General features: G+C 36.8%; 1 protein-coding gene across 2 annotated transcripts; it reads left to right on the top strand.

The window, feature by feature from the left end:
- LOC104707138 (protein PHR1-LIKE 1) lies at positions 4,062 to 7,417 on the top strand. 2 transcript variants are annotated; one of them, XM_010423415.2, is made up of 8 exons: positions 4,062 to 4,209; positions 5,315 to 5,835; positions 5,915 to 6,110; positions 6,220 to 6,296; positions 6,398 to 6,443; positions 6,618 to 6,678; positions 6,808 to 6,877; positions 6,981 to 7,417. In XM_010423415.2, the coding sequence occupies exons 2-8, from the start codon at positions 5,386 to 5,388 to the stop codon at positions 7,200 to 7,202; spliced, it is 1,122 nt and encodes a 373-aa protein (XP_010421717.1). In that variant the 5' UTR covers positions 4,062 to 4,209; positions 5,315 to 5,385; the 3' UTR covers positions 7,203 to 7,417. The 2 variants fall into 2 exon arrangements, with proteins under 2 accessions (XP_010421717.1, XP_010421716.1); XM_010423414.2 differs by lacking the exon at positions 4,062 to 4,209 and having other exon boundaries at positions 4,232 to 5,835.

Here is a 16,062-nt window from a genome sequence, read left to right as displayed (position 1 = left end):
AAATATACAAGCAGTCATAGTTCATTATATTATTTTTGTTTTTGACGGAAAAAAAAAATTGGATTACACTTTCATTCTAATAGTAGGGATTTGTTTGGAGAACATCTATCATTTGAATTTATTTTAGATAACTTTAACTATTAACCAAAGATCCAAAAAACACTAAATAATTTCAACTGAAATCGAATCAAGAGACGGAATGAAAATCTTTAATCATAAGATTAATTTTTTTCTATATAAATAAACTCTTAATATCATTGGAAATATATTAATGTTTATGCATATAATTTCATATCAGAACATGTAAATTAAATTATGATTAAAATTCCAGTCTATTTATGGTATTACGATGAGAAATAGTGGATGTGAGACATAAACGGGTAATTTGTATAATAGAAAACAGTGTACTTAAATGATTTAAAAAAAACTTTAGTATGTGACATGTAAAAAACTACTTTGAGACGTATACGTTGAAAATTTTGAGTATTTTTGAAAATATTGTGAAAGTTTCTATAAATTTTAATTTATACTAACTATATAAATTAAAAAATCAAATGGAGAATAAATGTATTTTGTCTAAATTTCTTAGCCAAAATTTATTAACTAAATTATTATATGGGTACTTATTTAAAAGACAATGGGACATAAAATTTCTAACAGGATGGATTGGAATGGGATAGGATGGGATGGGACTGAACGAGATTTAACATTCATAACAAAATTACTTTAACATTTTCAACAAACACAGGCTATGCTTGATTAGTATGGATGAATTGCAAAAAATTGTATAATTTCCAGGTGATGAAGAAGATGTTCATGTTTATTTTCGGGTAAGGGTTGTGGTATTTTCGGGTACGGGTTGTGGTAAACCAAAATATTGACAGCACCCTAAAAGAGTGGCAAAAAAAAGAAATTGTATCACACTTTCATTTTAATAGTTATTTGTTTGGTGAACATCTATCATTTGGATTTTATTTTAGATAACTTTATTTATTAACCACATATCCAAAAAAACATTAAATAATTTTAAGTGAAATTGAATTAAAAGACGGAATGAAAATCTTGAGTCATAAGATAATTTTTTATATATAAATATCCTCTTAATATCATCGGAAATATATTAATGTTTATGTACATAATTTCATATCATAACATGTAAATTAAATTATGATTAACATTCAAGTCTATTTATGGTATTACGATGTGAAATAGTGGATGTGAGACAGAAATGGGTAATTCGTATAATAGAAAACAGTGGACATAAACAATTTTTAAAAAACTTTAGTATGTGATGTGTAAAGAACTAATTTGAGATCGGTACTTTGAGAATTTTGGGTATTATTGAAAATATTTTGAGAGTTTTTAAAAATTCAAATTTATATTAACTATATAAATTAAACATTCAAATGGAGAATAAATGTATTTTGTCTAAATTTTTTAGCTAAAATTTATTAATAGCAATATTATATTGGTAATTATTTAAAAGAGAATGGTTATAGGATATAAAATTTCTAATAGGATGATGGATTGGGATGGGACTAGACGAGATTTAACACCCGTAACAAAATGACTTTAACATTTTCAACAAACAGGGAATGTGCTTGATTAGTATTGATGGATTGCAAAAATTGATATATTTTCAATGTGTTGAAGATGATGATAGTGTTTATTTTTGGTAGGGGTGGTGGTATGATACATATACACCAAAATATTGACAACATCCTAAAAGAGTGGCTAACTAATTTTTATGGAAAATACTAATATTATATAATAAAAAATTTACGACCTAAAATAGTATATTTGATTGAATATATGTTTTACCAGTGTTTTTGAAGTAATTTAATTTACTAATTAAGTACATATACTTAAAAAAACAATAATTAAATTTTGAGAAAAAGTCCAGTCTATTTATGGTATTAAGACAAAAAATAAATTTATATAAACTGAAACAGGTAATTTAAATAATGAAAAACAATATATTGAACGATATTTTTTGAAAAAAGGACATAAATTTTAGAGAAAAGTAATAAATAAAAAATATAGGTAGATAAATTCAAATTTCAAGCTTTCACTAATTTGGATAAGGATTGATTTTGTGATAGGTAATTAACCACTTTCGAATGACCACTTTGAAAATTTTGGTATTTTTGAAAGCAATTATATAGTTTTGAAAATTATATTTTTGTATACTTTCAGCTAACTAAGAAAAAAATATCAACAGAGAACTTTGGTATCCCATCTAAATTTTTTACCCAATCTCTTTCAGTAAACATTGTTTAACGGATAATTATTTAAACTAGAACGAACATAAGACAAAATAAATTATGATGGATACGGGATGAGACGAGTCAAGACGAGATGAGACTAGACGAGATGAAACGGGATAAGTAAATACGTCTAAGCTTAAATTTTTTTAATTGACATAATAAATAACGTACATATGCTATAGCGGTTGGGTTAATATAATTCTTAATCACTTTATAAATTTAAAATTTATATAAAAATATTTTGTCCCGTGCTACAGCATAGGTTACTATCTAGTATATAAATAATCAACACTTCTATATATATAAAGTGGTGACATTGTTTTTTTAATTATGAATTGTATTTATAAGTTATTTTCACTATAACCTTTTATTATTAAAATGGATCAAATTTAGGTGTTGATAAAATGCTAAAATGGAGGAAACAGTCCTTTATTACAAAAAAAAAACTGTAAATACTTAGAGACATATTCTAATTTTAGATTTTCGTATTAAACTAAGTAATATGAATATAATATATATTTTTTTTGTCGGGACCAAGTACTAAAATCTTATATGAGAAATATCATCTTCTTCTGAGATCTCATTTAGTTCATTCTCAATATCTTAGCCGATATGGATTCATGTTCAATCGATCTCAGCAGCCTGAATTGTTTTGCAATGTCTTGTTTTTTGGCAAATGTTATGTAATGTTTTAATTTGAAGAGATTGTTTAGATAATTTTCTTATTTTGGTAATGGGCTTCAAATTTGTTTGGGACTTAGCCTTTGTTTTTTGTTTTTACTTTTGTAACTTTTATTTTTTTTATTTTAATTACTAGATTAGGACCCACATCATTTGCAAGTTTTAAAATTATCTAGTAAAATAAAAATAAAAAATTTATAACTTATAACCACGAAAATATATGAATCTTAGATAAGTTATAGATTTCTTCTTATTATATAAAGCTTGTCATTCCAAATTAACAATACTTATCCACTTCTTAAGATAACACATGGCAGCTCACCAAATAACACATGGCACAGCCTCACCAACCTCTATCCTGTTTTTTTGTGTGAGAATGAGCCACTTGGTCTTCTTTTGACGAATCAAAACACTCCTAATTAATTCTAACCTTACCTTTCACAAATTGTTAACCCTTTTTTACCGGAATATCCTGTTTCGACCAGTTTTATGTGTCATTTCCCCAAAAATACTTCCTTTATACGAAAACTGATTTTTCAAGATAAAATAGCCTATTTTATCCTTTTTTGTACATGTGACAAAACTAAAAAATATATATATGTATATATATATATATATTATACTATCTTTGTTTCAGAATATAAGATGTTTTAAGTGAAAGCACACAGCTTAATAAGTGACTACTTTAAAAAAGTTCAAACACTCATAAATAAGACTGCATAATAAAAAATTTTAAATTAATTTAAAAATAATATAAAAACTTGAAAACATTTTATGAAACAAAAAAATTCTTTAAAACATCCTATATTATAAAACTTAGGAAAACTTTTTTTTTTTTTGGTAGGAAAACCTAGGGAAGCATTTGACCAATATTAAATTCAGGAAACTCCAAAAAAAATAAAAGGAAGCAAAACAGCCATTAAAATTGCTCCACCAGTGATCTTCTACAACATAGTGAAAATCATTTCAGTACTCCACGTAAACCAAACCGTTGATAGATAAAACAAGTGGGAATCCAACGGTAAAAATAAACCCAAAAAAAAAAAAAATGCTGGAAACAACAAAAACGTAAGAAGGACAAGCCAACAAAATACATCTCTTCTTCAATCTCATGGTTTAGGGGGAAAAACAAAAAAAAAGAAGAGATTATTTTTATATTTTTGGTGAAATCGAGAAAACAAATACTAAAAAAACGTTAAAAAGCGATATTTGATCATTCATTCACTCATCATCATCAGGGCCCTTGTGTTCTCTGAGTCAGGTAAGATTCTTTTCGGCGATTCAATTTACTTTTTAGTTTTGGTCTTTGATTGGGGTTTTCTCATTCTTAATCTGGGTTTTAGTCTAAACTTTTAATTAAGGACTGGATTAGCTGATTAGTTGGGTTTGCTTTCTGTGTTATTTGATTACAAAATTCACTGCTTTGGAAACAATCTGAATAACTAGTTTCTCTAATCGTTATTTTATCAATCTCTCTAACTTTCTCCGTGATTTTGAAATGAAGTGATAAGTAAAGTTATCAAATTTACCAATTTTTGTTGTTTGTGGATTTTTTCATGGTTGACTTTGTTATTACCTAAAGAAGAGAAGGTCTATGTTAAAACCCAGATATTAGTTTTTTTTTTTTTTTGGAATTTGATTCTGAGTTTGTTTCAGTAATTGAAAGATTCGCCATAGTGTGAACTTTTGTTTTAGAGGTTTTTTTCTTCAATATTGATGGAGTTATTTATGTTCATGGTGGCTTCTTCTTTTACACGTCTCTATGGCTTCATCAAAAGCCATATTTAACTTTGCCAAAGTGGACGTAAATTTCATTCCTTGAGTATTGATTCCATATCTTATGTAATGTCCTTTCAGTATCCTTATGTAGATGTTCTCCAATCATGTTCATTCGATATTGCTCTATAGCTGAAACAGGTTTTAAGTTTCAGGTTTAAAAAGAACAGATCTTTTTTTATCTCTTCGTTTTGTTGTATTTGTTGATGATTAAAGGAGAATTCTTTGAAAAAAGGGGTAGAGAAAATGAGGTAGAGAAGCGGCTGAGAGCTAAGAGTTTGTGATCTAAATAAAGCAAAACAAAAAAATTTGGAATATTCTTAAGAGATTTTTTTTTTTTTTCTTTTCTGACTGGGGAAAAAGATAGTATCCGAATTAATGGAAAGGGAATTGATTCAATGGTTCATCTCCTCTTGTATAAAGAAAGTTATATTCTGTATATAAACTTGCGTATTGTGAGTCTCATGTCTCGTTGTTATTCGTGCGTCAAAGTTTCCTTCATTGCAAAGCTATTTGCCTTCTGAGTTAGGTTACTATGACTCTGGCTAATGATTTCGGATATTCAACCACTATGTCTTCATCTTTTTCAGCTCTTCATCCTACTGTAGAAGACAGATACCGCAAGTTTCCTAACTCTTTCTGGGTATCAGGGCAGGAACTGATGAATAACCCTGGACCCTGTCAGTCAGTGTCTGGCGGCAATTCTGGAGGGTATTTGTTTTCTTCTTCCTCCGGATTCTGCAATGTTTCAGCAGTGTCACCTCATGGAAGGAATTCACAAACCCAGCCACCTGTTTCCACCGTGCCAAGAGACAGATTGGCTATGCAGGACTGCACTTTGGAAGCACAATCCTCCTCACTGATCAATCATCATCAGCCTCAAGAGTTCACAGATCCACTTCAGGAGTTCTTTGATTTCTCTGATCATGTTCCTGTTCAACATCTACAAGCAGAGGAAAGTAGCGGTGTAAGGGTGGACTCATCCGTGGAACTCCACAAGAAAAGCGAATGGCAAGATTGGGCAGATCAGCTGATTTCTGTTGATGATGGTTCAGAGCCAAATTGGTCTGATTTTCTTGGAGATCCACGTTCCCACAATCAAAATTCAGAGGTTCACAATCTGTAGCCATATATGATCTCTATGTTTGTCCATATGTCATTTAATCAGTGTTTTGCATAATTTGTAACAGATACCGATACCATTTTCTGATGTACCAAGGCAAGATATAAAAGCTAACCAGCAGCATCAGATGGTTTTGTCTGAGGAGCAGCTTATTGGGAGAAACGCATCATCTAGCGTAGCAACATCTAAACAACGCATGCGTTGGACACCAGAACTTCACGAGGCATTCGTTGAAGCTGTTAATCAGCTCGGTGGTAGTGACCGTGCGTATGCTTTCTTCTTCTCTCGTTCCTGAAAATAATTAGCTCAAGGCCGTTCAACTGGAAACAGTGGAACTTACTCTTCTCCTGACTTTTATAATTTTCACCGTAGGAGCCACCCCTAAGGCTGTTTTGAAGCTCTTGAATAACCCTGGCTTGACCATTTATCATGTAAAAAGCCATTTGCAGGTTTGTTCAAACCCATATATTTTTTAGTTTATGCATCTCATGCTTTTTCTCTTCTAACCTTAGCCCATTCTGATTTTTTGTATCATCTTTATGTTCTACAGAAATACAGAACGGCAAGGTATAAACCAGAGACTTCAGAAGTTGCAGGTAAGGACTTCATATACTTTAACATAGTATTTCTGGACTTTTGCTGAGCTATAAGCCACATAGGCCTCCAAAAAGTTGGTCACTCTCTAGAAAATGCTAAAAGTCTCCATGGCAAACAAACACCTTACAAAGGGGAACAAATCTTTGTATAAATTTTTTCTTTTTCTTCCACAGGAGAACCTCAAGAGAAGAAGTTGACATCTATCGAAGATATCAAATCTCTTGACATGAAAACGTAAGAAATTTCAGTTTCCTGACTGCAGAACAAACCAGGAATTTTTCTTCATGCTGTTTAGAATTTTAATCCTAATAGGGTTAAACAGTTATTACGTGTTAGTTTACTTTGTTACTATTTCTTTTCCAGGAGCGTTGAGATTACACAAGCTCTAAGGTTACAAATGGAAGTTCAGAAACGTCTTCATGAGCAGCTCGAGGTAACTGCTAAAAGAACTCTTCTGTGCCTTATATCTAGCGTTGAAAGAGAAGTCGTCGTAGAGATTATGAATATTGTCTGATGCTGTGTACTTTATATGCCAGATCCAACGGACGCTGCAGTTACAGATTGAAAAACAGGGCCGATACCTACAGATGATGTTTGAGAAACAACAAAAGATACAAGAAAACACGAGCTCTTGCTCAGAAGCATCACTTAAGCAATGCAACGACACATCTGCAGAAGTCGAATTCAGTCTTGACACACGAACAGTGGAACAAGCTGAATCTCCTTCAGCATCGAGGAAACGGGTCAGAGAAGATTAAAACACACTTTTAAGGTTGGCTGAAACATGTTTATTGGGAATTAATTGTGGAAACCCAAAGATGCAACAAGTCCAGTTTTGTTAAAAGAATGTCTTTTCCTAGCTCATTGTTGGTCATTTTAGAAACAGTTGCTTTGGCCCTACAACACTAACTGGGACCAATCTGTATATATAAAATGATTTTGACAAGTCTAATGGTTATGACAGCTCCGTATTTTTAGAATATAGTTTCATGAATTGGTTGTGTTCAGATTCAACGGTGGAGGTTCGGTTTTAATGGTTTTTTTTGTGAGAAATATGAGTTTTAACATGGCTGATCATGTCTAGAATGTCCAGATGTTTCTACAGTATTTACCGTTGGTGTTTGGTAGATCAAACGTTGAGTTCTTCTCTATTTGAGCTAATTTTTTTTGTAGAATTGTTCCTCACTTGTTTATTTAAGATTTGAACGGTGGAGATTTGATTTGGTGGCCTAAATCTTTGATAATCTAGGATCGTTTGGGACTGTAATCTTTTAGGACTATGTGTTCTTTCCTGTTGTATTCTTGTAAAGAGCAAAAAATGCCCAAATATTGAAATACAGTGGTGGTAGTGGATCTCAACTTTGAATGGGCTATGTGGTGCGAGATTTAGCACCCACGAGACCTAAAGCAGAGGTAAACTGATCACTTCCGAAAAGCAACTAAACCGAGGATTTCTCTTTTGGGCTGACTAAACAGCCCGAAAGCAGAAGCCCTTTAATCTACCGATTTCTTAGACCGCTTCCGATGTCGACTTGATCATCGAAAAGGGAAATTTAACTAATATTCATTTCGGGATTTCAAAAAAATAGTCTTATCTTGTAACTTAGGAATTCATATAAATAGGAGGATTCCTCTCCCATGTAATGACATCCAGCAATTAATACAAAAACCATAGTTCAACATTGTTCTTGAGAAAACCTAACTTCTTCTTCAAGACATCTTAATTTCTCAATATTTTCATGCTTCAATCCAGTTTTTTGAGATAGATCTTCAGTGAATTTGTTTTCCCCTTAAACAAGTTCATTGTGAGAAACTCAATTTTTACAATTTGCGTCATTTATGGGGACGACAAGTTGTAAAATACTTCTCTCTTACACAAAACTCAAAGCTCCTTCAATGTTCCTTCTCGGTGCAACGATGACTCAACCACCTACCGACGAGAGCCTAATTGTTTGGGGCCTTGAAAACCTTGAGATAGACTCGCCGATGAAGGCGACGTCCCATCCGTTCGGCCAACAGTCATTTACAACCGCCGTAACCAGAGCACGTCGACAAACCCTACCAACGATCAACCCGCCCCACGCATTCAGGTAGGCGTGACGGGGATAACCACCCAAGATGCAGAACATGTAGGCGAACAACAGCCTAGGGGCTTACAACCCCTTGCTACGGGAACCACACAACCCCCACAAGTCGTCTCACTAGATGACTTCCAACTAGTGTTCAGAACGATGACCAAAGAACCGGCGGTTGGACGTAATCACGAACCAGACACCCCCTCCGCCTCAGCAGGTCACCTTACAACAAAGAAGTTCCAGGATGGGCGATCTCATCTGCTGCTTTGAATTTGCTGACCCTCTAGTCATAATTAACGAGCCCGGCAGCGAAACAAACCCATCACAGCTAGCCTCAGGAACTCGATCCACCACAAGACAACTGTGACATACTTACGAAATTCCTATTGCTAATCCAATCGTGGTGACAGCCGCAGGTCCTCACCACAAACTAGAGGGGATCCATTCCAAGCTTGGGGACATGGAATCCCTACTTCACCGAGCTATCGATTTGGCTTCCAAGATCGACAGAATGTTTGAGGAAACACAACAGACCCCTTTCACTCAATGAATCATGCGAGCAACAGTCTCACACTTCAAGCTGAAGCTTCTAATCTACAAAGGAAAGAAGGATCCAATGCAGTTCATGACGTCGTTCATGGCGATAATGGCCAAAGATCACTTCACTGAAGAACAGAAGGATGTTGGATATTGCCAGCTATTCGTAGAAAGCTTATCGCGTAGAGCACTGACCTGGTTTTCCAGACTCGAGGCTAACTCCATCGACAATTTCACTCAGCTGTTGGCAACTTTCCTGTGACACTATCGGATTTTCATCTAGCCCGGAGATTCCAGCTCTGATCTTTGGGAGATGACCCATGACACCGACGAATCTCTACACCACTTTCTGACCAGGTTCTAAGAGATACACGACCGATCACCACGAAGGAAGGAGTCAGGATGATTACCATGAATCATGAAAGCATTATGATCCAAGGGATGCCAAGCAAGGTGCGGTTCATTCGATCTCTAAAGCGGATGGGTAATACAACTATTTTGCAACTTTCATCAAGTCCCTGAACATGCGACTGCCACGTTAAAACACTCGTCGAACGTCTTGTTTGACAAATATATATCTAGCGAAGCAGAGGCCATTTATCGACCATAGGAATTTTGCGGAGGAAGGCGGAATAACGTTGGCCGACTAGGGAGACCTAATATGGATAGGGGATCATGTAACAATGAACGCAAATACCGCAACAACGATCGACGCAACGACAACAGAAGTTATCGCGGTTTAGAGGATGATAGGCGAAGTCCACCTCCTCTAGGGCATCAGGAAATTCCAATTTGGGAGAATGACCTCCCAGGCCCGAGCGCATCAACTCTCTGCCTCGTGACAAAATCACCATGACCATCAACCAACCCGACGACTAGAAAAATTCAGTTCGGGCTCTTAAGAAGTGGGCAAGGCAACTCTTTCCCAGAGGATCAGCCACTTAGCAACGATCCCGTCAAAATAATCCCTTGGTTGTCGAAGTAACAACGGGGGAGTTCGATGTCAAAAGAGTTTTGGTTGACACTTGGAGCACGGTTAACGTGATTTTCTTTTGAACGTTGGAAAAGATGGGTATCACGACGGGTCAAGTCAGACCCAAAACTCGGACCTTAACCGGATATGAAGGAATCACAAAGATGTCGATGGGCAACGTCAAGTTGCAGGTGCATGCTTGCAAAATAAGCAGAAAGACCAAATTCGTAGTGATAGATGCATCTCTGATCTACAATGCTATCCTACGATCTCCCTGGATATACACAATGCGGACAATTCCTTTCACGTACCACCTTCGCATCAATTTTTTGAGGGCGACCGACATCTATACCTTATATGTAGATTAGAAGATTGCACGGACTTGCTTCGTTATCAAGAAAAAGAAGAGACAGCGGGATGAGGCATAGCAATTACAGAGTGGAGATCACACGTCGTATCTTCATAGGCCGAAACGCGAACTGATAAAGTTTTTAGGGGTGCCGGATCATCCAGGTTAACATTGATGACACATATCCATCCCATACGGTTGGAATTGGTGCCGAACTTGAGGACAACATTAAAATTGAACTAATTGCCTTCGTGAAAGCCAGATCTTCCACATTTGCCTGGTCAACTAAAGATATGGTCATAATCGACTCTGGCGTCACAGGACCAGATCAGGCAAAGGCGGTACAGGATGTGGCTAATGCCGGTAGTCAGCTGTTGTCGTTTATGGACACTTTTCGAGGTATAATCAGATCATAAAAAGACCGTGATTATAACTGACAGAGGGACTTACTGCGACAAGGTCATGCCATTCGAACTATAGAATGCATGAGCCCCTTATCAATAGCTGGTCAACACAATCTTTGCCAATCTGCTAGGTTGGACAAAGGATGTCTATATCGATGACATGCTGGTAGAGTCACTAATTGCGTAGCAACACGTTCGGCTTTTAAACGAATGTTTTGACATACTGGATCGCTTTCAGATGAAGTTAAACCCGACAGAGTGCACATTCAGTGTTACCTCGGGCAAGTTCTTGGGGTACATCGTGACTGAAAGAGGAATCGAAGCCAATCCAAAGGAGATCAAAGCAGTATTGGGGCTCCCATCTCCAAATAACAAATGTGAGGTACAACGCTTGACAGTTCAGATCGCTGTGTTAAATCGGTTCATCGCACAGTTGACTGATAAATGCCTCTGTTTCTACTAGCTTCTTTGCGGAAATAATGATTTTCACTGGGATGATAAATGCAAGGTCGCCTTTTAAGAACTTAAGACATATTTGACTAGTCATCCCTACTAGTCAAACCTGAGGAAAAGCAGACACTATAACTCTTCGTATCTGTTTCCATTTCGACAGTAATTGGAATTTTAGTTAGAGACAAACGCGGAGATCAAAAACCAGTTTTCTATACCAGAAAAGCTCTTAGAGATGTCGAAACCAGATAAGAGACCTTGGAGAAGCTGGTCTTAGCCATTGTGGTCGCCGCGAGAAAAACTTAGACCATACTTCCATTCACACTCGGTCGTCTTATACACCAATCAGCCACTCCAAATTGTCATGCATAATCCCCTTGAGTCCTTACATCGAGTATCGCTCCCAACCTATCCTTAAGTCACAAGTCTTGGCGGATTTCATCGTCGAGCCAATCTGAAGTAGAAACGCCAAGAGAAGAAAAATAGATACTTTATATCGTTGGGTCATCGTCCCACCAAGGATCTGGTGTGGGGCTTATTTGTCGGTCTCCGACTGGAGAATTCCTCGAGAAGTCACTAAATCTTGGTTTTAAGGCATCCAACAATGAAACCGAATATTAGGCTGTACTGGCCAACTTGTGAATGGCGAAAGGACTCAAGGTAAACCATCTTCAGGTTTTCTGCGATTCCCAGCTGGTAGGCAGTCAGTTCAACAGCGAGTTCGAGGCAAAAAAATGAGCGGATGGGAGCATACCCGCAATTAGTTCAGGCCATATCTGGCCAATTCGCCTCCTTCTCGCTAATGAAGTCCGCGAAGTGAGAATGCGCCAGCCGTTGACCTTGCAACTTTAGCAACATGCACTAATCCTGAGGAGAACCATCCCAATCAAAATCATTGAGTTTCCATATTGTGCCATTGGAAGTCAACGATGGAGTTGATTACTCGGCTGATATAACAATGCCCCTAGAGGGTTGGCAGACCGAAATAAAACTCTACATCAGCGACGATGAGGTTCCAGTAAATCGTTGGCTAGCGCGACAGTAAAAAGCCTATTGCGCACATTATGTCCTCCTCGGTGGAGATCTATTTTGACGTAGCTCTTCTGAAGTCCTTCTTACCTGTCTAAAATGATGGAAGCACACGAGTGTGAAAGTGGAAATCACTCTGAAGGTCGGGCCTTAGAATTAAAGATTAAGAAAGACGATCACTATTGGCAAACGATGGTCGCTGATTGCTAGGCGTTTGCTGCAAAATGTGAGGCATGTCAGCATCATGGTACCATGAAGCATGTCCCACCTGAGCTGCTAAACACAGTTACGGCTTTGATGTTCATATATTTCACCTTGTTTTACCTTAGTACATTCACATGTTTTGGTTGATTTACTATCTAATTTGGCCATTATTGAGTAGCTTTAGGACTGTTTATGCATTAGTGTAGAATTGTATTGCATTTGCATAGTTTTTAGCATAAACAAGTGATTTTGGATCCTAAAGAGCATGGAAGAGTGCTGAGGAGGATTGTAGCTATCAAGTGAAGAAGACAAGGGATCTAGAGCAGAATAATCAAGATCCAGAAGTCCACTCGACCATCACACTCGACCGTGTGCGGAGAAGGACCCGACCGGATGGAAGAAACAGAAGAAGAGGTCACTTGACCAAGCACTCGACCGAGCACCTGGTCGAGTTGAACGAGCCGCCTGCCTATTTTGTCTTCTAGCCATTTTAGGGATTTCCCTCTCTCCTATATAAACTCATTGTACCTCATGGCCGCAAAAGAGAGCACTTTTTAGAGAAATAATATCTAGACCTAGTATTTACCCTTTTGGGAATTATCTACTTTTTGTTTTTCTTTTCTTTAGATCATTAGCCATTGTTGTATTGTCTCAAGAAATCTTTGATACTTGTTGGTTCCATAACTTCCAAAGTATTGAGAATTTGAGTTTGATTTCTTCTTTAATATTGTAGATCTTTGTCTAATCTTTCTAATCATGCAAGTTTAATTGATTTCTGGGTTTATGATTTTGTTCATCATGTTTAGTGATTGTGAGTAGTGTGTAGAGAACTTAAGGATGGATTAGGCTGGATAAAGGTTATGGGTGTTTAGATTGATCAAGCTTTATTGTTATACATCTCTTCTAGATTAGATATGCTCTATGCTATTCTTATACTGAGAGGGTAAGGATAGATCTTAAGCTTCTTAGCATCACACCAATGTCTAAGTTGTTAGATAAGGCTAATGCTAGAGATTGTCATGAAACATGCTAAGAGATTAGATGTTTAAAGTGATTTTTGATATTGATGATCTGGTTGTTTAATGCCTGCTTTTATATGTAATAACTAGTGAGAACTAGGTCTAAGAGTATCTAAGCTTGATTGTTATTGGCATGAGAATGAATTAACAAGTATTAGAAGATCATTGTCTAGAGATAGCTCACTGTTGATTGAGGTTTGTTGATCAGTTTACATAACCATAGCTTGAGCCCAGCCCATGAATCTATCCTTAAGACCTTTCATTGTTTATTGATTTCCTTATTTGAGTATTACTATTCGCTTTCTGTTTGATTTACTTTCGTTTTGCTCTGTTCTGATTGTTGTTCTGTCTCTGTTCTTCGTACTAAGTAACTCGACCACCCACTCGATCGAGCATCCGATCGAGTGCTTGCTCGAGCATCATCCAATGTTCTTGTTTATGTTCTGCATTTACTTGTTTCATTTCCTGTTTCATTCACATCATTTCTGTTTGATCTTGTCTCTTGTCTTGCAGTAGTTTAGTTCCTGTTTTTGTTTAGTATCATTACTGCTTTGTTTCCACTGTTTACTTTGCATTTAGTACCTTGTCTTAGTAGCTTTACTTACTGCATCTTATCATTATCATTAGGTTGTTAGTTAAAAACATTCATCACATTTGGCTAGACTTAGATAAGTATTCATATCCTGATTGCTTGCATCACACTAATTATGGATTGACATCCTTTATGCTACAACAACATAAGGGTTAATTGAAACACCTTGCATCCACCTGTTCATTCATCATCTCTATCATCATTCACATTCAACACAACCCCCAAATAAAACAATATGTTTCAATTTGGCGCTGTTGCCATTTTAGTGTTTGTTTGTGACATTTAGGATTTATACAAGTCGAAGATTAAGTACTATTGTTCTTTTGATCACTACTGATTAAGATTCTTCATTTGCTTGGTTGTTTTGAATCTCAGGTACCAACTCGACCTACAACTCTATCGCCTGCACGATCGAGTACCTGATCGAGCCACCACCCGGATTAAAAAGGCATACTTGTCTCAGTCAGGTCGACCTTTAACTCGAGCCAGTGCTCGACCGAGTGTCAGTTCACATCAGAGATCGAGTCATTTGATGCAAACAAGATCCAAGGGTAATCAGAATCTTCAAAGGTACCTTGATCATATCAACCGCCTACCAAGAGACCTGAGACAGCAGAGAACAAGAATCCTTCAGGAACAAGAGAATCAGCTACTGATGGATCCACCTATGCAAAGACCAAGGCAAATAGGAGCTGGAGATGCCCTAAACACTCACACACAAAGAGCAGGAATAGTCCCTCCTGCAGTTGCTAATAATAACTTTGAAATAAAAAGTGGGCTTATCACAATGATTCAGTCAAAAAAGTTTCATGGTCTGCCAATGGATGATCCTCTTGACCACCTTGATGAATTTGATAGGCTCTGTAGCCTAACCAAGATCAATGGTGTAAGTGAAGACAATTTCAAGCTCAGATAGTTTCCCTTCTCACTTGGAGACAAGGCTCATCTCTAGGAGAAGACACTTCCAACTGGTGCTATCATTACATGGGATGCTTGCAAGAAGGCCTTCCTAGCTAAATTCTTCTCTAATTCTAGAACAGCAAGGTTGAGGAATGAGATCTCTGGTTTTGCACAAAAGAACAATGAAAGCTTTTGTGAGGCATGGGAGATATTCAAGGGCTTCCAAACTCAATGTCCATACCATGGATTCAACAATGAGTCTCTGCTCAGCACCTTATATAGAGGGGTTCTACCTAAGATAAAGATGCTTTTGGACACAGCCTCCAATGGCAATTTCCTCAACAAGAATGTAGAAGAAGGATGGGAGCTAGTGGAGAACCTAGCACAATATGATGGGAATTATAATGAAGACTATGACAGAACAGTAAGGTTTGTCTCCAATGATCAAGATAAAAAGTATAAGAAGGAGTTGAAGGTTGTTCATGAGAAGTTGGACAAGATTCTACTAAGCCAACAAAAGAACATTCATTTTCTTGGTGAAGAAGAGGTTCCAGTTCAAGATGGGGAGAGAGAATTTGCTGAGATTTGCTACATGCAGAATCAAGGAGGGTTCAAAGGATACAATCAGTTTAAGAACAACAACTTTTCCTATAAAAGCACCAATGTATCCAATCCTCAAGATCAAGTCTACCCACCTCAACAGCCCCAACAACAAAACAACTATGCACCCAAGCAGCAACACAGTGGGTTCCAGCCTCAATTATGTCCCCCTCCGGGGTTTCGGACCAACCAAGGCCAAAAACCAGATTTGAGAGATATGATGCAACAAATGGGCAGATTAAGAATGCAAAGAAGTTTGCTGAGATGAGCAAAAGGATGGACAACACATACAGTGACCTCCATACTAAGTTTGAAACTCTGAATTCTAAGATTGAGACTATGGAGACCAAACTGGCTTCTTCTACTCCTACAAGGAATGAACAACATAAGGGCAAGGCTATCATGCACTCTACAGAATATGCCAATGTAATCAATCTACACAGTGGAAGGGTGTTACCAGAACGTAAAGGCGTCCTACCAATCCCT

The sequence above is a fragment of the Camelina sativa genome, chromosome 8 (assembly GCF_000633955.1).
Source record: "Camelina sativa cultivar DH55 chromosome 8, Cs, whole genome shotgun sequence".
NCBI classification, from domain to species: domain Eukaryota; kingdom Viridiplantae; phylum Streptophyta; class Magnoliopsida; order Brassicales; family Brassicaceae; genus Camelina; species Camelina sativa.
The sequence above is the reverse complement of the archived record's forward strand: the minus strand, read 5'-3'. Positions and strand labels throughout refer to the sequence as shown.

What these genes read in the sequence shown, in the direction of transcription:
- LOC104707138 (XM_010423414.2), top strand. Translation starts at nt 5,260, where the DNA reads ATGACTCTGGCTAATGATTTCGGATATTCAACCACTATGTCTTCATCT. An exon ending in ATGTAAAAAGCCATTTGCAG is followed by an intron (nt 6,297 to 6,397) that starts GTTTGTTCAAAC and finishes TATGTTCTACAG; the next exon opens with AAATACAGAACGGCAAGGTA. An exon ending in AAATCTCTTGACATGAAAAC is followed by an intron (nt 6,679 to 6,807) that starts GTAAGAAATTTC and finishes TTTCTTTTCCAG; the next exon opens with GAGCGTTGAGATTACACAAG.